Below are 24,141 nucleotides of genomic sequence, written 5' to 3' on the forward strand. Positions count from 1 at the left end.
AAATAGAAAAAAATCAAAATCGGTCAGATTATTCAAATACAAAAAAAATAAAAGTGATTTATATACAAAAAATTTAAAATGGTTAAAATACAAAAAAAAATCAAAATAGTCAAAATAGAAAAAAATCAAAATCGGTCAGATTATTCAAATACAAAAAAATAAAAATAATTCATATACAAAAAATTTAAAATGGTTAAAATACAAAAAAAATCAAAATAGTCAAAATAGAAAAAAATCAAAATCGGTCAGATTATTCAAATACAAAAAAAATAAAAATAATTTATATACAAAAAATTTAAAATGGTTAAAATACAAAAAAAAAATATAATTCAAGTACAGAAAAATCAAAATAGTTAAAATCAAAAAAAAAAATCAATCAGAGTCACAATCAGAAGAACTTGTATCTCCTGTTCCTATCGTGAGAACATGACGTTCATCTTCTTCGGGTAGCTCGTCCATTATTTCGTCGGTAATATGTTCCAAGTCCCAAAACTTGTCTTCCACCTTTTTAACATGTTCAATAAAATTTTTCCACATATCCGGACTTACGTGTTCCACGGCTTTTTTTAACAATTCCATTACGTCCTTTAATTTGAAGGTGGTGTTATGCGTCCGGACATAACTTTTCACGGACGACCACGCGAGCTCGATGGGATTTAGCTCGCAGTGATATGGAGGTAATCGCAATACGAGTTTGCCGTTATCTTTTGCGTACTCATCGATTACGTATGTGTCGTGATATTTTTTTATTTTGTACACTTTTTTCATTAAATCATTTTTAACAATAGGATGAGTAACGACCACACCTTTATTCTCAAGCCAATCAATTATAGCTTGTTTTCTCCAAGACCTCACTGGTATTTTCTGTTTTTTTACGGAATGGTATGAAGCATTATCCATGACGATGATGGCGTTCGGTTTAAGTAATGGCAGGGTCTTAACAAACCATTCGTAAAACGCATCGCCATTCATTTCGTCATGATAATCCGCAGAATTGGTCTTGGATTCGAAACACAAAAGGCCCCCCGGAACAAAACCGTCTGACGACCCGATGTGTAATACAATGAGACGCTTACCTTTGCCGGAGGGTGCATTTTGTCCTGTGGTGAGACCTCTCAGGTGGGCATCTCGTGTTGATGCGACTGTTGTATCAACCCACGTTCTGCTATGCGTCTCGCCTGCATTGACCCACGTCTCGTCTAAGTAATATATTGGCCTGTTCTGTGCTCGGTAATGCTTTATTTTTAACAAATAATTTCGGCGCCAAGATATTAAATCTTCTCTTTCGAGAAGAGCACTGTTGCGATTTTTCTTGACATACTCAAATTGTAAATCTTTTAATATTAATTGGAAAGACGTACGTTTCAGATTTGGTAATGAGTCGTCTTCATTGATGGCAATTAACATTTTTGGAACTGCTGGCACCTCACGGTTTCTCCAAAAATTGTGAATTTTTTGCCTAATGGCATTTTTGTCGAATTCGTCCACTTTTTGAAGTACCGTAGGTCTCACTTTTCTTTTGTTGGGCGATGACACTGTACCTTCCTTCTTGTACTCTCCCAATGTAGTTTGAATTGTACGTTGCCCAATACCAGTGGTTTTTGAAATGGCAACGATAAGGTCCCTGAACGACAATCTGGGCATCTCTGGATTTTCGAGCTGTTGTTTGATTTTATCCTTGTATACATTAATAGTTATTTTCTTTTGAGCAGTGCCAACGAACTAAAAAAAATATATATATTTAAAAATTAAGAATTTGCAAATATAATAAAATTTAAAACAAATTAAATTAACTTAACTTACTTCTTAAAATGAAAAATTAATTCGTTAATTTCACGTTAAGAAAGTAAGTAAGTTAACAGTTAAGTTAATGAAAAGCCAATAGTACCGAACTAGTTAAGTTAAAAAGTTATAATAAAATTAACTTTTTAACTTTTTAATTCGTTAATGCCCAGCCGTGAAAAATAGTAAAGAAACACTTACTTTTCCTCTTGGATTTTTTTTGGCAGGAGAAATATTTGCGACGTCTTCCATGTTGTCGATGTTATTCGTATAAAAAAACAATTTTAATTATACAGGAAAACACTGTGTGCGCGCAAAAATGAAAATTTTATGTATGTATACGTAAACGCGTAATATTATGGTAACACTATTATAGTACACGCTGTATACAAACACTGACACAGTTTCAAGGGCGGCGGCCGCGACGCCGCGACGGTAGCGGCGACGGTGGCGGCGGCCAGAGTTGACGGCGGCCAGCGTTCGGGAAGGTTAGGTGGTGGGAATGCGCGAGATCGGACGAATTTTGGTCGCCGCCCAAAAGCGTTCTCTCGCCGGCGCGAGTATAGGTATATAAGAAAAAAATCAAAATTAAATCAAATGTTATTCAATTTAGTGTACAATATAGTATATTGTATACAAATATGTAATAATTATTACAAATTAAATTTCATATAATAATTATATTATAATAGTTTGAATAAATTATTATTACAATAATTAAAATAACAATTATGATATCGGAATAATTACCTATGTAAGATAAAAACGAAAAAAAAAACAAAATAAATCAAGTGTTATAACTAGTTAGGATGTTGAAGACCTAAATAACACACACAAATTCAACTGCTAAAGTACCAATATATCAGACTTTGTATTAAATTTTCAAGCTTAATTTAAAAAGAAATTTTTTTATGAATTTCTAACTCAAAATAATTTGCACATTTTCGTCATTTTTACTTATTTTGTCAATATTTGAACTTTAAATGCTTATAAAAAAATATTGTGACTGGATTTTTAATATTTTCAAAACAAATCAAAATATTTTGAAAATTTGATCGTGTATAGAAAATGCAAGTATAAACAACCAGTGAAAATGTCATATATAATATATACGGTCAATTGTTTTAGAGTTACGCCAAAACCCAAAATCGATTTTTTCAAAAACAGATTCTGCGTAAAAATTCCTGTTTTTCCTTAATTTTTCTTTTTTTCTTCACGGCGCTTATGAAAACTACTGAGAAATTTTTACTTTTAACCCCCATCATCGTTCCACTCAGAATCTAAAAAAAAATGCCTATTGGAAAGTAGAATTAAAGTTTAATGAGTACTTGAAACTTTTGAAGTATATTATTATATTTTATACAGACAATGATACTTTCAAATGCATTTTTTTTGACAAAAATGAATTTAGCCTACTGTAGTACGAATACCTAATACTAAAAAAAACCGAGCTTGACATCCAGCTTTCAGAAATAATTTATCAGAACTTTTTGATGTTAGTTTACGAATAAAAGAACGATTGTAACAAATTATTGTAATTTATTGTAGTAGGCTTTTCACAAACCAATTAATTTAAAAAAATTATTTGTACTATATTTTTTTTCTTATTTCCATGATGTAAGTATATCACATTGTGTAGGTTAAGTTAAAGAATTTTTTTATATTTATGATACACATTTCATTAAAACCATAAACAAAAATGTCAACAACTATTGAACAGTTATTGCTATTTGACCAAATAAAATATTTTGTCACGACATTATCTCTTTATAAGTATACAGTAGAAACTCGATTAACAAATTAACAGAAAATCAGCCATAAGCCCATAAACTTACATATTTAACAACGTGTGTACATTTCCATACAAAAATAATACAAACATAACTATATAGTACAGACTGTACAAAATAATCTCCCGAAAAAAAATTACAAGACACCGTTTGTTATTTAATTTAACACTTTCACTGCCGCCGACGTACTTTTACATAAAAACACATTACACCGCTCACTTCCGCCGACGTACTATGACGTTCTAATCAATTCAATTATTACAGTAAACTTTATCAGTACAGGAAAAGGTTCATTATATATATAAAAAAATAACAAATTTAATGATACCAAAATCTCGTTTCTAGCTTCATTTGTCTGGTTGTTATAAATAATTAAAATTTGTACAGTAAAACCTCGATAAGACGGAATCGCATGGGACCATGATATTTTTCCGTCTTGACGGGGTTTCCGTCTTGACGGGGTTCAAAAAATTTAATTGAATAAAATTAAAGATTACATATATATTTATTTTAAACCAGTTGATACATAATACATACAATTTATATTTTTTATTTAATTTTATATTTATACTTATTCATCTATATATTTTATTTATTACGTATTTATTTTTAGCCAGTATACATTAATAAATACATAATTATATTTTTTGAAAAAAATCGGTTATTGATTTTTGCTTTTTATTTTGTAAGGCGTCGCGTTCCACACACTCCTTGGCTCTCGAAATAAAATCCAAAAGCTCACTATTAGATACTGTGAGGGAAAATTTTTGTAGTTCCTCGAGGTAGCAGATAGCAGTTTTGTAATCTTTTACCATATTTTCTGGTTCTTCATATTGGTTTTCGTCGTTGTCTTCGTCTTTTTCACTTTCATTCTCAACCATGGATAAAGCCGAATCATGGGTTTGCTGCGTCTCAAGTTGGTCATCAATGTGCAGAAATTGTTCTTGGTCAAAATCAAGTGCAGCAAAGATATCTTGAATTTCAGTCAGGGCATTCTCATTGGGATTCACGTCCGATCCATCAATCAAGAATCCAGCTTTACGGAAACAATTTTGTACACATTCATTTTTTAAACTATTGCACGATAAAGAAATCCAATTTACAGCATCTAACACAGTTATCGAAGTAGCAAGCTGGTGAACCGAAGTAGAACTATCAATTTTGCACACAAGCGACTGTAGCATAAATTTACGATAGTACGACTTAAAGGTGTAAATAACTCCTTGGTCCATCGGTTGAGAAACCGAAGTGGTGTTTGGGGGTAGCATATGAATTTTCACGTTAGACAGTTCAATGTAAGGATGACATGTCGCATTGTCCAAAAATAATAAAATATTTCTGTTCTGTGATCGCATATCTGCATTGAAATATTACAACCACTGTTCCATTATTTCGGCCGTCATCCAAGCCTTCTTGTTAGATTTCCAAGTCACAGGTAACAAAGCAATATTCATATTCTTAAAACAACGAGGTTTCATGGATTTGCCTATAACAAGAGGTTTCCTTATTTCACCTGCCATGCTACCACACATTAATACAGTTAACCTATCCTTAGATTTTTTACCACCAACACACGCATCGCCCTTTATTACTAAAGACTTGGTAGGGATCCCTCTAAAAAAAAGACCAGTTTCGTCGGCATTATAAATGTCTTTAGCTTCATACCCTTTAATGAGAACTAAGAGTTTGCGTTTCCAATTTTCAACTGTATCTTGATTTACATCATTTGCTTCTCCATTGATTTGTTTGCAGACGATATTGTGCCGTCGTTTGAACCGGTCAAGCCAACCGTTTGAAGCTTTAAAATCACTGATTCCGAGTTTTTCTGCCAATTTAGTGGCCTCTGTTTGTATAATAGGTCCAGAGATGGGCAAACTTTTCGACCGACAATTGATGAACCACCTGTATAAATCGCGTTCAACTTGTTCATATCCCACCGACACCACTCTTTTACTTTTACCAGAATTTTTACAACTCACCCACTGCTCCATTAGTTTGTCTTTATTTTTTATTGCCTCATAAACTTGCGTTTTTCCACACTTAAATTTCACCATAAGTTCCTTCACTGAAAGATTCTCATGTTGCTTTAACTCGATTAATTTTATTTTATCCGATAGCGTAAGAGTTGTTTTTTTCGACATTTTAAACGATAGACGGAAAACTCAACGACGTAAACGACACGAACGTAACGATATACGATTTGATACTGAACCAAGCAACTCAGATAATAATATTGTATAGGTAGTGTATACATATCAATTTTATTAGTTTTTAATGTCATCGTACGCGCTCGTATATCGATTATCTATGGGTATCGACAGTACGAAAATAAATTTATTACACGAAAATCGTGTTATATTTCCGTCTTAGCGAGGGTTTTCATCAACTTTCATTACAAAAACGTGTCCGTTTCCGGCTTGGCGAGGTTTCCGTCTTAGCGGGATAAAATTATATGTAATTTGAAACGGGACCAAACAAATATTCCGTAATACCGGGGTTTCCGTCTTACCGGAGTTCCGTTTTACCGAGGTTTTACTGTATTTCAAGTACTGCATCCCAAATGTGGTAAAATATTATTGCGCAGAGCGCGCACGTGTGACGCTTTATCAACAATCACAATATCACATATCAGTTAAAAGTGATAAAATTTAAATCTATGGAAATATTATAGTCAAATCTCCGTTGTTCTATTTATACTTTTTCGTATATTGTTTTTTATATTTATAAGCTGTGTAAATATTTATTATTCATTATCAATATGAATAATATTCGTACAAAGTTCATGCACAAGTACTGCTATAAAAGATTTTTATTTGACAATATAATGCTTTCCGACGCTCAAATTTCAGAAAGTCTAGACGAAATCTTACAAGATATAGATTCTGATGATGATTTTCTTGATGACACTGTTGAACCAGAACTTCAAGGTAATTTATTTGTTTCACATTTTTTTTACTCAACAAACAAAAGGTTTTACCTAAAAGTTTATATATTTATTAGATTTAGAACCAAAATGTCTGATATTCTTCAATTTGTTCCCACTGCACGCAAGAAAAAGATTAAACCGTGTATACAAAATCTGATTTGGATAAAACGTGGAAACTGTACCAAAAATCCACGATTTTGATCCTTCTAAAGTAATACATCTATTTGTGTATACAATTTATACTAAGTACTCGTTAATGTTATTAATTTTACAAAATATGAGCTGGAGAGATGAAATATATTCTATATTATAATAAGTTACACATTTTACAAGTTATTATAAACATATTTTTATTTTATTAGAGTCAATCAATGAGTGGATGTAGATTGTGAAGAAATGTTTGTCTTCTTAGCAATAACAATGCTTATGGCCAGGAACAAAAAACTAGAAATACAAGACTACTGGTCCATGGACCCTTTATCTCATCAACCAATATTTGGCAAATACATGAGTCGCAATAGATACCAAATAATATTATGAATTCTTCATTTTAGCCAGAATAAAGATCAAGTACCAGGGAACAGACTTGCAAAAGTGCGTATGCCTTTGCAAGAAATAACTAAAAATTTCAAAGAAGCTATGATCCCTTTTGAAAATTTAGTCCTTTGGAAAGGAAGATTATCATTTACCCTTTGAAGCATGGTGGTATAAATAATATACCACTTTAAAAAAAAATCTCCTACTCTTGCATGGTGGTATATATTTAATACCACCATCATATCACGTTTAATAAGTTGTAAAATTAACCGGGAGATGGCAGAACCGTCAAAATTTTAAAATGTTTTCGTATAATCAATAAAATCTTATTGATTTTCACTTATCATATTTTAGTTTTACAGAAATATTATTTATTTATTTATTTATTTATTGGAATATACGGGCTAGGCCCTTTTTTACATAGAAAAAACAGGTAATAATATGGTTTACAAAGAAAGAAAAGTAAATAGAAGATGGAAGAGAAGAAAAAAAAAACAAAATAAACAAAAAAATAACAATATAAATAACTAACAATAATACTAAAAATGTACATATGCATTTCAACAATAATATATATGACAGAGCTAACTAAAAGAAAAAGTGGGGTCCAGATTGGCATTATGCATCATACGCCTTAAAGGCTCATTTAGTAAGTAGTTGGTGGAACAAAAAGGGACATGAAATGGAGTAATGGAGCGGGTGGAGCGTTGGGATACTTTAAAATTAATTAAGGATAGTAAAGTTGGGGAATCAACACTACCATCTAACAGTCCATTCAAGAACTTGCTACCCATAATGCGCCTGCGCTCTGCCAGTGAGGCTAGATTAAGCTGAGTACCAACTGGGGAATAATCATGAGGTGGATATTTGATGCCTAACAGGAAGCTTGTAAATCGCAAGAACCTGCGCTGTACCCTTTCGACCTGGCAAGCATTGTCGGCAGTATGGGGATCCCAAACAATGGCACCATATTCAATAATTGGCCGGACTAACGAACAGTATAAGACTTTCAATGACGAAGTTAGGTTAAGGTCCTTTGACAATCTCATTATTATACCCAACATTCTTAGAGCTTTGCAACAAGCCATTTCAATATGAATGCCCGGGTCAAGGTTACTGGAGAGTTTGAACCCAAGATCCATCGTAAATCCATCACAGCGAGAAATTATTGATTCATGAATATGGTAGGAGAACGTTAATGGAGAGCGGGTTCTAGTAAACGTCATGGCTTTACACTTACCTAGGTTCAGTGACAAACCTAATTTATCAAAAAGAGCAACAAATCTATCTAAATCACTTTGTAGATTAAGACTGTCTTCAATGCAGTTTATATTCATAAAAAGCTTGATGTCGTCCGCGAAACATAAAACTTGACAGTGTTTTAGTGTTTTGCTAAGGCTGTTGATGAAGATGGAAAAGAGCAAAGGGGACAGGTGTCCACCTTGGGGAACACCAGAGGGTGTAAAGAACACATTAGATTTAACATTGGGTAGTTTTACCCATTGGTATCTGTTATCTAGGTAGGATTTAAGCCAAGACAATAGCGGCTCACCAGTGCCACAATCTTTTAGAATTTTCACTAAAACAGCATGGTTCACGGTATCAAAGGACTTATTAAAATCCGTGTAAATAACGTCCACCTGTGAATGATGTTGGAAAGCGTTGAAACAATAATTATGAAAAATTAGGCTGTTAGTGATAGTAGAACGACCAGGGCGGAAACCGTGTTGCTCTTCCATAGTAATATTATTGAATGATCTAAGAATATCCTTTTGGACCAATGACTCAAACATTTTGGCAATATGCGATAAAATTGAGTTGGGTCTATAGTTAGAGACATCAGTTGGGCATCCGGACTTCAGAATTGGCGTTATAGATCCCAGTTTAAGAATGTGTGGAAAGATGCCTTCATCAAGTGATCGCCTAAGAAGAATCCAAAGGGGGTAAGATATAATGGATTTCAACTTGGAAAGAAATACACCAGGTAGGCCATCCGGACCGACAGATTTGTTACAATGTAGTTGAGATAATTTTTGGTAGACATCATCTAAGCTTAAAGAGACGTTGTTTGGCAGGTCAAAAGAGTAAATGTCTGGACTTTCAAAGTCACGTGGAATCACTTTAGAAGAATAAACTGAGGAAAAGTAGGAAGAAAACATCTCAGCTGACTCGTGCTCGTTACTAGAGGATGTGCCATTAAGAGAAACAACTTTAGGGATATCCTTGTGATTGGATCTACTATTGTTCATGAATTGCCAGAATTTTTTTTGGGTTACTTTTTAAGGAGTAATCTGCTTGTTTGGCATAGTCGAGAAAACATTTTTTTGAAAGGTATTTGAATTTAGCACGGAGAAAGGAGAATTCTTTGTAATCATGACTGCTTAGAGATAACTTAAATCTTACGTGGGCCGTTTTCTTTAACGCAACAATTTGTTTCAATTCATGGGAATACCAAGGCGGATATGTCGATTTGCGGAATGTACACTTTGGGACAAAATCAAGTATAGATTGGTGCAGAGCGTCGTAAAAAGTGTTGAACGCCGAATCAATATCAAGAGGATGAAAGGTAGAATACCAGTCAAAAGATCCCAAGAAAGAACTGATTTTTAAATAATCTGCTTTATTAAAATTAAAAAATGATTGGCTACGGTCACATGGTATACTACTAGAACTATTGGACAGAGATATGCAAAGTGCTGGGTGATATGAATCGGTAGGAACAGTCGGTTCGAGTGATTTATTAACTATGAGAAATTTGTTGGAGGTAAACACAAGATCTAAAAGAGATCCATGGGCATTAAAGGAATTGTTCATTTGATAGAAAGAATGAGTTGCAAACAATTCGGGAATACAGGGAGCTCTAGCAGTTGAGGAGTAAGAATATAATAACCCACTATCGTCATTATTCCAAATAATTTCGGGTAAGTTATAGTCACCGCAAATAATAGTAGTGTGGTTGATATATTTATTAATTAAATTATTTACTGAACTAGCATGGGATTCATACAGTTGAATGGACGATAAAGGAGGAATATATATACCACCAACTAAATAGCTTGAAGTACCTATAGAGAAATTAACAAAAATCTGTTCGACATTTAAGCAGCTTGTTTTAATTAAATGAGATTAAATATCTTTACGAATGCCAATAAGAACACCACCCCCTCGTAGACAGTTGCTTGTTAAAGAGCATCTGTCAAATCTATAAATATTGTAATTAATGAGACCAAGTTCACAATCTAAAAAGTTGGCACTTAACCATGTTTCTGTTAAAACAATAAAGGTATAATTAAAATCTGATACGTTACATTTAAAGCAGGTAAGTTTGGTTCGGAGTCCGCGACAGTTCTGGTAGAGGCCGATGATGGGGGCGGGGCAGATTACTTGAGATGTTGATTGATGGGAGGAGGAGGGAGGCTTACATCCCCGTTTTTTGAGACGGATGGTCCAACTTTCGGTGAACCATTTTCAAACATAATCCTTAGACCAACCTCGCCATCCCTTATTCTGCGATCAAGCTCAGCGTGACAATCACGCAACAGTTTGCGCTCAAAAACAGTTTTGTCTCTGACTAACCGAAAACCATCCAAAAATGTGGTGCCGGAATTCCTGGCTTGGTTGAACTGTGATGGGGCACTGGCCGCTGATTCGGTAGTCATGAAAATGATTTTAACAGGACGAGCAGCATTGTCGCTAAGAATTTTACCAAGACGAACCAGTTTCGTATTCAAAGGAATAGTATTCCCGAGAGATTCGAGAATATCAGTTATAGCTTGTCTGTCTTGAGCAAAACGTTGTGGAATGTCCGTGGAAGCAGATTCCGGAACACCATAGGCAGTAGGATTGAGGCGACATCTATCACGTTCAAAAGTTTCCTGCAGTACTTGTCCAACAACCGACTATGGTTGTACAGTATGACGGGAAGACTCAAGGCTAGATACTTTGGTTTTTAGGGTATTAATTTCATTGCGGGGCAAGGTATTTTCCGCCTTAATCTCGGCCAATTGAGTGCAAAGGCTAGTTAGCCCGCACTTTAAATCATCATATTGGGATGCTTGTAGAGCTGAAGAGGCTTTACTGGAGGCTAGTATTTCAGATTTGAAGGACTTGAGAGCAGTCATAAGGTCTTCATTAGAAATAGATGTAGATACAACGCGGTGAGATGAGGCTCTGGTAGTTGGTTTAATAGGTGTGTCAAGTTTATTTGGCATAATGCACTTAAATGAATGAAATATTTGAAGTAAGAGGAAACCGCTGGGTCAATAGTAAAGATAAGATGCCCCTTAAAATGGATGGATACCGACAAAGGTACACGTAGAGCACGCTGCCACGCTGGACCGTAGCTGGGAAACTTCAAGACCTATCGTTTAAGTCTCCGGGGGACGATGCCAGAAACAGCTGTTCAGTGATACTTTGATAGTAGGTAGAGATAAAGACAATTAGAGTAATAGATAAGGTTCTTACTTGACCCGAAAAAGGAAGATTATGTTGCTTGATTGTGAAGAAGTAGATGCATAAATGAAGTTGAAACGACGCACAACAACAGCGGGGAATAACACGAACAAAATAAAACAGTACAGAAATGAGTGTAAGAGTGTAAGAGTGTAAGAGCGAATGTAATAAAAAAAATTGCGCTTGAAAACCGAGCGAAACACAGTACCTGTTATCACATTATAATTTAATTATTTCACTATCCATTTTCATGTTTGTCTTGTTAAATCATCTTACAAAACATCTAATGAAGCTTCCCTTGTTGATAGATAGTTGTTTTTCTTAAATGAAATTGATAAAAAAGTGATTTATTGGTGGTATAGTATATATACCACTATGCAAACGGTGTATAATATCCATTATCCATATTAGTTGCTATTGTTGTTATTTTGGTTGTATGCAAAACAAAAATTCTTCATCTAGTGTAATTATGGCATATAAATTGAATGATGGAGATAAAGTTGATTGCTTGTTTGATTCTGATGCTGTAATAAGTGATTTACCATCAGAAAATAATAGTTTTGTTGATGACTCTGATGTCGATCCTGACTTTTTACTAAGTCCATCAGTGAGTAATAGTCTTTTAGTTTTACCTCCTAGTAGCTTTGATAGTGATCTAGAAGAAGAAATACCTATTCCTAATCAGTCTAAGAAAAAAAAATTAACACTTAAATGCAAAAAAAAATGCAAAAGATACTAATATTTCTCAACGTTTATCTCATGTTATTTCTAATCAGTCTAATACACATAATGATTTACTTGTTCATAATTATGAATATAATGTATTTGAAGATCCACAGTGGGATACAAATACAGAAATCTTTATAAATCCAGTGTTTTTGTCTGATTCAAATTTAGCACCTCACATGCTCTTGTTGGAATTTAAAACGCCTTACAATTTATTTCTAGATAAGTTTCCAGATAGTCTTGTTGATATAATTTTATTTCAAACTAATTTATGTGCCCAGCAAGCTCAACAACTATACACACCAGCTACTAAACAAGAGTTGAAAACTTTTTTAGGTTTAAATATTTTAATGGGGATAAAAAGGTTACCATCATATAGAGATTACTGGAGTACAGAACCAGACTTGAATGACCCTTTTATATCTAAGCAAATGACAGTCAATAGATTTGGATGGTTTTTGTTTAATCTCCATTGCAACGATAAATCATTAGAACCAAAACGAGGATCACCCAGTTTTGACAAATTATACAAGCTTAGGACTGTGATTGAAAAGTTAAGTGAATGTTTTCTAAAAGGCAAAAATCTTACTCAAAATCTAACAATTGATGATTCAATGGTAAAATTCAAAGGCCGCTCTACCATCAAACAATATATGCCACAAAAACCGATCAAGGGGGGGGGGGGGGGTACAAGATTTGGATGCTCAATGATAAAACTAAGTATACATCAAAGTTTCAAGTTTATACTGGAAAAGTTGTAGGTGGTGTGGAAAAGTTATTAGGTGAAAGGATAGTAAACGATCTCATGGTTGGTTTAGAAGGAAAAAATCATATTTTATTCATCGACAACTACTTTACAAGTTATCCACTTCTTCAAAATGTAATGAAAAAAAATGTATGCATGTGGTACAATTAGGTCAAATAGAAAATACCTCCCAAATTTTTTACCTGACAAAAGCTTAAAAAGAGGTGACTTTGATTACTTTGTAAGTAATCACAACATAGCAGTTTACAAATGTATGGATAATAAACCTGTATAAATGATATCATCCTTACACTCACCCAATGACACTTTTCAAGTAAAAAGAAAACTCAAAGATGGAAATACTACTATGGTCCCCTGTCTAAAAGTGCTTATAAGTTACAATAATAATATGAATAATTTTGATGTTTTTGATCACCTAAAAGCAGCATATGGAATTAACCGAAAAGCTAAAAAATGGTGGCATAGGTTATTTTTTCATTTTCTTGATATGGCTATAGTCAATGCCTTTATACTTTTTAAAGTACTTACTAAAGAAAAGATTTCTATGAAAGACTTTTGGAGGCGAATAGTTGATGGTTTATTAGCTCCAAATCAACTACAACCTAAAAAAAAAAAATAATAGTTCCTGTCGTATTTCCAAACATAAACCAAAAATTTCTCCTGAAGTTCGATTCCAAAGTTCTGTACATCAGCCCACCCGTGGGATGGGATGAAAATAGGAACTGTTTTTCGCCATTCCACCAAAAATAAATTAGTTTTATTCAATTTATTTTGTTTTTATATATTTTTATAACAAGTTGTTTTTATTTTATTTAGTAGACGATACTTTCATTCATATTTTGACGAGAAGTCAAATGATTAAAATCATCAAAAGTTTCATTTATGTTAATTTTTAATTTTGTGTTGTTTATATTGAAAAAGGTTATCGTAACTATTCTATTTACATGATAATAATAAAAAGGTTTATCAATCAATATTAATAGTGTTGATTTATGTTATAATATTTACAAATAAATAAAATAAATGTATAAATACGCATCATCAAAAAAAAATATGTTATACCTAATACAAAAGGTGGTACATGCATGGTGGTAAGTGTGGTATACCACCTTTTTTTTAATGAAAAATTTAAAAAACTATTTTTTTTTTATTTTTTTATAATATGGTATTGTAAAATAATAGGATACAGTCACTTAAAGTCAAGAAATCAGAAATAAAAAATCCTGTACTTCTAAAGGTTAAACAATTTATTAAAACCAAACAACACTGTTTTGGCATTGAAGTATTTGTCTTGTGTGAAACAGACTTTATTCTTGACATCATTATATATACTGGGAGTATCACTGAGTATAAAAAAAACTGACCCCAGCCTTGGAATTTCTGGTGCAGTTGTGAATACACTTCTCAAACCATATTTGAATAAAGGCCATAAATTGTTCATAGATAATTGGTATTCATCACCATGCTTGGCTAAATGTCTTCATAAGAAAAAATCCAACGTCACAGTTCGAAAAAATCGAAAAGGTATGCTGTCCCTGTTAGCCAAATTAAAAGTTGGACAAACTGAAAGCCAACATACAAAGAATATGTTAGTAGTAAAATGGAAAGATCGTAGAGATGCTCACTACTTAGTTTGAAGACAAAACGATACATGCTGGAAAAAATGATCATCAAGGTAATGCAATTTTGAAACTAGTAGCAGTAATGCATTATAATGAAAGCATGGGGCTAATTGACAAAACGGACATGCTTTTGAGTTCAGTGTAAGAAGAACAATCAAGTGGTATAAAAAATTATTTTTTCACCTGATTGATCTATCACTTTTGAACGCATACTCTGCTTATATAACATGTACTGGACTAAAAATTAGCCTTGCAGACTTTCAGTTCCAGTTGATACGTGAAATATTCACAAAATATGCCATACAAAAACAAAATCTATGCCGCCGTTCAAACACATGTTTATCAGAGCGTTTACAAGAACGACACTTTCCTTCTATGGTACCACCTACATCAAAAAAATCCAAACCACAAAGAAGATGTTCAGTATGCCAGAACAAATACAATAAAAGGAAAGACACAACTTACATGTGCATAAAGTGTGATGTAGGGTTGTGTCCGGTTCCTTGTTTTGAAATTTACCACACCCAGGAAAAATATTTTTGACTAAATTATTATTTTTTTTTTTTTACTATTTTCATAATAATTTTTTACAATTTTTTTTTTTTGATTATTTTTTATTATTATTATATTGTGTTTATAAAAATGTATAAAAAAACATAATATTAATTGTTAAATAATATGGTGCTTTATATTGATTTAATTTCTAATAGCCGGTAATTACCGTGTTTTGGGAAACCTTTTCTTAAAACTTAAATGACTAAGTCAATTATGATTTTTGAATTTTTTGTGTAAATTGGTTTTATACATCTTTCCAGATATTAAATGTAATAAAAAAAAAATGTATGTGGCAGGGACATGTTACAAGACTGTTCGTGAAATAATAATGCGCCTCTCCTGCGAGAACGCCGCGTGAGTCGCCACGGAGACATGGGCGTGGTTACGTCCAGCCGCGATGGCGACGATACGGCGCACAACGCCATCTCTGGAGCGTTACGTACGTAACACTTTTACTATAACACACTCTTAATGCCACATTACATGCAGTTAGTGGTGTATAATGCCCTACTTAATTAATTATCATAAACAATATATTAAAAACAAAATCATAAAGTTTAAAACAGAGTTATTATAATAAGTTTTTTTTTACTTTTAATATTAATTAATAACAACATCATATTATATTCTTACATTATAATAGGGTGACTATTATGAATATGTATAATAATATAGCAATTTAGTCACTCATAACTGATCATTATTCTTTAATGTGAGTGACAGTTTATAAAATAAAAAATAGCGGAGCGAACCCGTACGTGCACGATCATGTCAGTAACGCAGCATTTTACACATTAATTTGTATGTAAATTTTATTAAAACATTAAAACTTAGTATTTCCAATAATAGAGCATACTGAGTGACATTATAGTATGAGCACCTATTATTCGAATTGAAGAGAAGAAGTTTGGTCTAGGTTAAAATCTAGGTTTGTATGGGAGTCGATTTTCGATATTTTATTTTCAATGTCCAATATTTATTTCTAAAACTGGCGATATTTTACTTTTTGAATTTGAATTATTGAGTTAAGTAATTAAAATATCGAAAGTTGACTTCAGTAAGGCATATATTAACTTCTCTTTTACAATATTGATAATAGGTGTATTTACCGCTCAACCATATTATTGGAAAAACAAAAGTACATTTCGGCGAATTTTTCAATACTATTCATACCCCTTTAGTGATTACATAACAATTAGGAACATCTAAACATGTTAGCAATACAATCAAATTTAAAATGTAAATAACAAAATGAAAATAGAAACTGGCCCCACTTTACTATGGTATTTAACAGAGTTTGTAATATAGCAGCAAATCAAAATATTGGAAAAATACATTATGCATTGATGCATAATGCATTATGCAATGTCGTACATTTTTTTGAAAATATCTATCTTGAATTTTAATTTGATTTTTATCGTCCAATTCTTTTAGTAGTTCAGCCTGAGACTTCAACATAATTTCATCTCTTTTTTACAATTTTTCAATACTAAAAGTGAAGAGCGTATTATAATTAATCAAATTTAATCAAAGCCCTGAACCACCATATTAATAGTAACAAAAAATAGTAAAATATACTGAGAATTTTCAAACCAAGACTGTTTTTAAATGAGGTGTACAAAATTACCATTTATTATAACTAGTTCCAACTTCCAAACAACATTTTATAAATAATAATAATTTATTTACGGAAATAAATTCCAATTACAAAAATATTGTAGTGACAGTTTGTGTTAAGTGCACATAATATGGGTTACAACTTAAAAGTAGTGTGAATACAAATAACATAAAACAGAACAAAATAGAGAAAAGAACAAAAGAAAAAAAAAGTTATGTATACAAATCTTAAATATTAAATAACGATTTAAACTTAAAGATATTATATAAAAGCAGCATAATATGAATAAATAATTATATTAAGAGTATAGTGGTTATAAATGTAGGTAGAAGAAATAAAAAGGGGGAAAATATGATATAGAAAGCAGAGAAATAGAAGAGGATAAGAGATGATTAGATCAAATATTAGACAAATTAAATAAGGTAGTGTTAAATAAATCTAAGTCTTTAGTTGAATTAGTTGCTGACATAAGTATATTTGCAGGGGTATATAGCATATAGTTTGAAGAGAAAGAGGAAAGATAAAAAGTGGAATTATTTCTGGAATTAGATTAGTTTACTCTAAAATTTAAACGTTCGATTATTTCGGGACAATCTATAATATTATGTAATAATTTATATAAAAATTTACAGTTTAAGATAATAAATCTTTTATTTAGGGGCATTATTTTAAAGAGATTACAAACGGTTTCATATCCAGAATAACGAGTTCTTATATAATGATATTTATGTGATAGGTATCTTAAAAAGTTATTCTGTACAGTAGCTAGACTATGGATTTGGATAATATTATAAGTACGCCAAATTATAGAGGCATAGTCAAAGTTATAACGAACTAGCGTAAAGTACAAGATTTTTAGGGCTGATTCATCGTAAAAATCTTTACACATACGTTTTACTAAGCCAAGTTTCTTGTAGGATTTGTTTCTTATATAATTAACATGAAAATTGAATGAAAGTTTTGTATCGAAAAAAACACCTAAGTCTTTAATTACATAATTACGTGTTAAGATTGAATTATTTAATGTGTAATCGAAAAGTAAAGTATTCTTTTTTAAAGAAAATGAGACTATAGCACATTTATCAATATTCAAAGACATATCATTTTCAATACACCATTGATAAAGGCTGTTTAAGTCACATTGTAGTTCTAATGCATCATTAGTGAATTTAATATTCTTATATATTTTTGTGTCATCCGCAAGTAAAAGACAACTTGAATATTTTAAAATTGTATTAATGTCGTTTATGAATATCGAGAATAGTAAGGGTGATAAGTGATCACCCTGAGGAACGCCGGATAAAATATTAATTCGATCTGAAATATAATTTTCATATTTTACAGCTTGAGTGCGATTGGTTAAGAAGGAATGAATCCATGAAAGAAGTGGGTCATAAAAACCATAAGCTTTAAGTTTTGTTATTAGAAGAGAATGATTAACTCTATCGAAGGCTTTTTCAAAGTCCGTATAAATAACGTAAAATTGAGATTTGTTATTGAAAGATTCCAGAATTAATTGTTTAAATATACTAAGATTAGTTATTGTTGAACGCCCTGGGCGAAAACCATGTTGTTGATTTGAAAAAATGTTTTCACATAATGGAAAAATTTTATTATTTACTAATTTAGAAAATATTTTTGGTAAGATTGAAATTTTAGAGATAGGTCGATAATTAGTAACTAATGATTTATTACCTTTTTTAAAAATTGGTGTAATAAATGAAAAATTCCATTTGTCAGGAAAGATACTAGTCGTTAGAGATTTGTTAAATAAGTAAGTTATAATAGGTGATAATATAAATGACGATTCCTTTAAAAATTTTGCAGAGATACCATCAGGACCAAGTGATTGATTTTGGTACACCAAAATTCATTAAAAACATCCATTATTGAAATATTTATAGAGTTAACACAGAATAAAGAGTTATCTAATTTACTGATATTGGAAATATTATAACTATTTAATGTGGTTGGCTTATATACGTTTGAAGTGTGATTTAACCCTTAACTGGTATCGTCGGGTCAAAAAAGACCCATGACATTTTGTTTTTAAGTTTTCTACAATATATCGCTCTTTTTTTCGCTGTAGAATGCATTGTATTTTATCACAATATTTCAAACAACATATTACGTCTTTCGTTATCAACAATTATTACGTGTTTCGTTCAAAAAAAGCTATTTATAGCGGTTTCGGGTCATATTAGACCCGATGATACCAGTTACGTAGGTTTTTTCTTATCTTTTGCCATTACGAAAATAATAGTTATTTTGAGACGAAGTTCTAAAGATACGAAATATTCAAATATTTGTTCTGTATGCAAAAAAACGGTTTGTAAAACACACGGCGTTCAAGTATCGAAATGTGTTAATTGTATGGATACAAAGTAACTAAACATTTTTATTTATTTTTATTTTATAATGTAAGGAACTTTCACAAATATATTTTTTTTTTTATTTGAATTTCATTAATTAACTAAATTAAGCGTTTAATATTTGAGTAACATTTAAAATATATATTTTCATACAAAAAATTCAAGTCTTAAATAATAAACTAATACCGAAGCTTTTAAATTTGTTTGTAGTTGTTTAGATAAAAAAACGTCCAGAGAGGTACAATAAGTGTTTGTAATTTTTTAGAAATAAATGTTCTAAGTTCTAAATTTTATTTTATTTTGTTGTAATTGTATCTAAACTTAACTAAAAACCAATGGGTAATTCAAATTTGAATGTAAATATATTTTTTTTCAATAATTTATTCAAACATTTATAAATAATCATGTAAATTTGCAAGATTAAAATAAATTTGTATATAACACTTATATTTGAAAAAAAAAATTGTGTTATTAGTTAAAAATTTTAATTTAATTTCATAGAATATAATGAAAAAAAAAAAAAAAGAAAAAGAAAAAATTGAATAACTTATAAGTAGTTTAAATTTCGGGTCATTTTTGACCCGACAATACCAGTTACGTGAATACAAATAAGGATACCCATGGGCGTAGCGAGTATGGGGCAGGGGTGGGCAAGTGCCCCCCCCCCCCCCCCCTGCACTACAAACTAAATTGTATTTCTTATATCACACGTGTAAGTTTTACGTTAAAATTGAAATATTAAATATGATATAAGTACATGAAGTCTAAAAATAGTTTAGTGGGACCGAGTGATATCTACACGTGTAATCGTTTTATATTTTATCGATTAGTCTATCTAAAGATTATTTGAATTATGAGTTAAACGCTAATCGTTATGTGCTTTATACATTAATATCAACAGCGATAGTGTCAACAATCAAGTGCAGCAGACAGCAGTACGTGCCGTTCTGTGTTCGCGTAAGTAACGAATATAATATATAACGTTTACATTTAATATAATTTTACACGATGGACATAAGAAAGTTTTTTGGTGGTAAGTACATATCTTGTTTTAGAATTATAAATAGTTACAAAGTAAAATAAATAAGTACAAAGTCTTTTACTTATATAATATATACACTATGTATTGTGACCGCCGCCTGCCGCAACTATGATATATTAAGAGGACGCTATACCCGCATGCGTTGTCTTCGTCTTACAAGCATACAATATAGCGAAAAACTGTTTTGCGCGGGACAAAACCACTCCCTTGGTATTTATAGTAGAATTACCAAAATTCCACAATACATAGGACACAACTTTTTCTGTGTCATAGCGCATATTTTATGTTTATAATTTATTATTATTAAATTATCAACAACAAACAAATTTTTAATGCATTAAGTTTCGAGCCCTGATTATCACTTACATCATTATTTCATAAGTCTTCGTAATTTTTAAGGTCGAGAAAAGAGAAAATTGCCAGAAATAAGTAGTAGCGGAAGTGATGAACACGAAGGAATATATAAAATTCCCAAATCCTCCAACGAACCTTCCACTTCTTATGATCGCAATACCAGAAATGCAGATCCTTCAACTTCTAAAAAGCTTACAAATGAAGAACGTTTTGAAAATGACATAGGTCAATGGGTGGGACGGTCTAATCATTTAACAACATCTCAAAAAATGGATATCTTGAAACGTTGTTGGACGCCACCAGAAAATTACAACTTTAGTGAGGATGCTATTTGTTTGTACTGTGTTCTGTTTCCACCGAAAAAAGTCCAAGGTGTTTTAGGTTTCATCAAACCTTTTACACGATACAAAGACATTCACGAGGGCTGTAGAAACCATATTTCCAATAATTGGCACCAAGGAGCAACCGAAGCAGCTAAAAGTTTTATGGAAGAAGTACCTATAAATATTATGATGGTATCCGGACACCAAAAAGTACTAGAACAAAATCGAAAAATTATTTCGTCCATAATTTCAAATGTACTATTTTGCGGAACCCATGATCTACCCTTTAGAGGAAAAGGTCAAAATGAAGGTAATTGAATAAAATCATTAAATTTATAAAATATTGGATTATTTAAATTATTTATTTTTGATAATTTTTTGATGTAGTTGTTTTCTATGACTTAATTCAAATGCGAATTGAAGCTGGTGATCAGTATCTCCAAAACCATATCGAAAAGGGCAAGCGAAATGCCATCTACACATCTCCGCAAATTCAGAATGAAATCATCAATATAAGTGGAACAGTAATCAAAGATTGTATTATTAATGATGTTAAAAAGGCTGTAGCTTTCAGTATAATGGCAGACGAGACCGCTGATATCTCAGGAACAGAGCAATTGTCTATTGGATTAGATTTTTTGATGATGAGAAAAGGGCTATCAGAGAAGAATTTTTAGGATTCATTGAACTACATGCCATGGATGCTGTTAACATAGCTAGTGCAATAGATCATTTTATTCAAAACGAAGGTCTCGATGGAACGAAGCTTGTTGGACAAGGCTATGATGGTTGCGCAACTATGGCAGGGAAAATCAATGGAGTGCAAATAATTTTACGAGAAAAATATCCACATGCTCTATTTTTTCACTGTGCAAGTCATAAATTAAACTTGGTGGTCAATGATTTAAATTGTGTTCCAGAAATACGTAACACAATTTCAACGGTAAAGGATATCATAAACTTTTTTCGCGAAGCTGTTTTACGTAGAAAATGTATCCCGAACATACCAGCATTCTGTGAGACACGATGGTCTCAAAAATATAGAAGTATTTCAATTTTCAAAGAAAATTTTGAGATAATTGTACATGCTTTAGATAAATTGTCAAAAGATGGGAACACTGCAACAAGAAAAGTTGCTTTTCAATTGTATGCTGTAGCAAATAAAAGTATTTTTATAATGAGTGTTATCCTCATAGCAAAATACTCTAAATTATTAGAGCCTGTTGTGAATGCTTTACAATCAAAAAATCTGGATTTGCTGAAATGCTCAAATTTTATTAAAAAAAATAGTAGTCATAGTGAAAGATCACCGCGAACACGCTGACACAGAAATTCAAGAATTATTAACTGCTGCAAACATAGCAGCTGAGAATATAGGAGCAGAAATTAATCTTCCTAGGATTGTTAAACAACAACAACATCGTTCGAATCCTCCAGCGTTAAATTCGGCTGAATTCTGGAAGAGATCATTACTAATTCCATACTTGGATTCATTAATATCCTCATTGGAACGGAGATTTTCTGATGAAAACATACCTGCTTTTTCACTTTTATTATTACACCCTTCAAATATGTTAGATATGAACACCAAAGAATTTAAACTTAAAATAAATGATTTTGCCAATTATTACCAAATTAAAGACTTGGAAAGTGAAGCAGAATTATGGTACAACATCTGGAAGGAGAAAAAACTGGCTAAAAGCAAACTATCAGACATGGAAATAAGTGAAGTAGTAGAAGAAACAGATATTTTCTTTCCTAAAATAAAACAAGCCTTGCATATTTCTTTAGCTCAGCTATGTACAACTTGCACTATTGAGAGGCCATTCAGTACGTTAAGAAGGGTAAAGACTTGGTTGCGTTCAACGATGACGGAAAACCGTCTGAATGGTAAATCAAAATAGTTTTTTTATATCAATGCTAATTAATAATTATATTAATATTAATCATATACAATGTAAATTATTTCAGGTCTATGCATACTAAGTGTGCATAGAAAGCTGCTAGATGAAAAAAAGGAAGAGATGCAACAGAAAATTCTCAGCAGATTTTGCGAAGACTCTAGACGATTGTCATTGTTATAATTTAAAAATAATGATTAATGAATAATATATTATAAATAAATACTTTAAAAAAAAATTGAGTTTTAATGATTTAAAGTTGGCTACATCACTGCCCCCCCTTGATTGAAATCCTAGCTACGCCCATGAGGATACCAGTTAAGGGTTAAAAAAATTGACTATCTCGGACCCAGAGGAAGTTTCTTCATCCAGATATGACGTTACTGCAGGTAACTGTAACGATGATTTTTGTGATTTATAAAATTTCCAAAAATGTTTTGGGTTAATTTTAACTGAGTTTTGAGTGTTATTAATATATATTATAATCACGGTATCTGATTTTTTTACATTGAGTTCGAAGATTAGAAAAAGTGATATATGACTCGGGTAAATTTAATGTTTTATAAGCAAGATGAGCAATTTGTTTTTGTTCGATTAAGATTTTTAATTCCTTACTAAACCATATAGGATAAATTAATTTATGTCTACGTTGTTTTGGGATAAAATGATTAATTTCAATATTAATATGTAAATATAAAAAGGAAATATCATCATTAATATTTGAATTAGAATTAAAATAATTGAACCAATTAATAGAACCTAGATAATTTATAATACCTAAGTAATTGCCTAAATTCCAGTTAAAAACATAATCATTGAATTTTAATTCACTAGAAAATAAATAATTATAAGTTATAGTTATTGGAGGATGGAGGGGGTCAACAGGAATAATAGGAAAACTATTTTTTTCAACGTTTATGGATATTGAATTAGATATAACATAATCAAGTATTACATTATTTTAGTTAAAAATCTGATTGTACTGAGTAAAATTAAAATAAGATAATTTATCATTAAAGTGTAACTCAATGTTAGAATAATTTGCTGAGGGAAGATTACCCAATAATAAAATATCATGATTAGGATGTTTGTTATATACTAATTCTACATAATTTAAATAGTCTTTAAAAATATTAATATTAGAATGAATTGGAATATAAACTGAGCTTATAATAACAGAGCGATATGGTAATCGAATAATAACAAATAATAATTCAATTTTATTTTCATGTAACAAGATAGGTTTTGAGACTAATGTATTACGGACAGCAATTAGAACGCCACCACCTCTTGATAGAGAACTGGTTTGTCATATCTGTAAACTTCATATCCATGAAAACCCAGTCCAGATGTAGAAATGTTATCAGTAAGCCAA

The 24,141-nt window shown here is 31.5% G+C and overlaps 4 protein-coding genes across 4 annotated transcripts; 1 reads left to right on the top strand and 3 right to left on the bottom strand.

Moving 5' to 3' along the window:
- Nucleotides 1-372: 372 nt before the first annotated feature.
- On the bottom strand, nucleotides 373-2,034 carry LOC132933346 (uncharacterized). The gene is made up of 3 exons (XM_060999645.1): nucleotides 1,984-2,034; nucleotides 807-1,722; nucleotides 373-758 (listed from the first exon to the last, which is right to left on the bottom strand). Exons 1-3 carry the CDS (start codon nucleotides 2,032-2,034, stop codon nucleotides 373-375), a joined length of 1,353 nt encoding a protein of 450 aa, XP_060855628.1.
- A 2,176-nt stretch (nucleotides 2,035-4,210) lies between these two features.
- LOC132933347 (tigger transposable element-derived protein 2-like) lies at nucleotides 4,211-4,927 on the bottom strand. Its single transcript, XM_060999646.1, has one exon. The coding sequence runs from the start codon at nucleotides 4,925-4,927 to the stop codon at nucleotides 4,211-4,213; it is 717 nt and encodes a 238-aa protein (XP_060855629.1).
- A 15-nt stretch (nucleotides 4,928-4,942) lies between these two features.
- LOC132933348 (tigger transposable element-derived protein 4-like) lies at nucleotides 4,943-5,713 on the bottom strand. Its single transcript, XM_060999647.1, has one exon. It carries the CDS (start codon nucleotides 5,711-5,713, stop codon nucleotides 4,943-4,945), a length of 771 nt encoding a protein of 256 aa, XP_060855630.1.
- Nucleotides 5,714-21,562: 15,849 nt separating this feature from the next.
- On the top strand, nucleotides 21,563-22,949 carry LOC132933349 (uncharacterized). Its single transcript, XM_060999648.1, has 3 exons — nucleotides 21,563-22,031; nucleotides 22,156-22,755; nucleotides 22,837-22,949. Exons 1-3 carry the CDS (start codon nucleotides 21,563-21,565, stop codon nucleotides 22,947-22,949), a joined length of 1,182 nt encoding a protein of 393 aa, XP_060855631.1.
- Nucleotides 22,950-24,141: the final 1,192 nt, after the last annotated feature.

The sequence above is a fragment of the Metopolophium dirhodum genome, chromosome 1 (assembly GCF_019925205.1).
Source record: "Metopolophium dirhodum isolate CAU chromosome 1, ASM1992520v1, whole genome shotgun sequence".
NCBI classification, from domain to species: domain Eukaryota; kingdom Metazoa; phylum Arthropoda; class Insecta; order Hemiptera; family Aphididae; genus Metopolophium; species Metopolophium dirhodum.

Bases quoted from the DNA above. Each gene is read 5' to 3' on its own strand.
- LOC132933346 (XM_060999645.1), bottom strand. From the start codon at position 2,034: ATGGAAGACGTCGCAAATATTTCTCCTGCCAAAAAAAATCCAAGAGGA. The intron at 1,723-1,983 runs GTAAGTGTTTCT...TATTTTTTTTAG, and splicing joins AAAAAAATCCAAGAGGAAAA to TTCGTTGGCACTGCTCAAAA. The intron at 759-806 runs GTGTGGTCGTTA...TAATGAAAAAAG, and splicing joins TGATTGGCTTGAGAATAAAG to TGTACAAAATAAAAAAATAT.
- LOC132933347 (XM_060999646.1), bottom strand. From the start codon at position 4,927: ATGCGATCACAGAACAGAAATATTTTATTATTTTTGGACAATGCGACA.
- LOC132933348 (XM_060999647.1), bottom strand. From the start codon at position 5,713: ATGTCGAAAAAAACAACTCTTACGCTATCGGATAAAATAAAATTAATC.
- LOC132933349 (XM_060999648.1), top strand. From the start codon at position 21,563: ATGGATGCTGTTAACATAGCTAGTGCAATAGATCATTTTATTCAAAAC. The intron at 22,032-22,155 runs GTATTTTTATAA...TAAAAAAAATAG, and splicing joins GTATGCTGTAGCAAATAAAA to TAGTCATAGTGAAAGATCAC. The intron at 22,756-22,836 runs GTAAATCAAAAT...AAATTATTTCAG, and splicing joins GACGGAAAACCGTCTGAATG to GTCTATGCATACTAAGTGTG.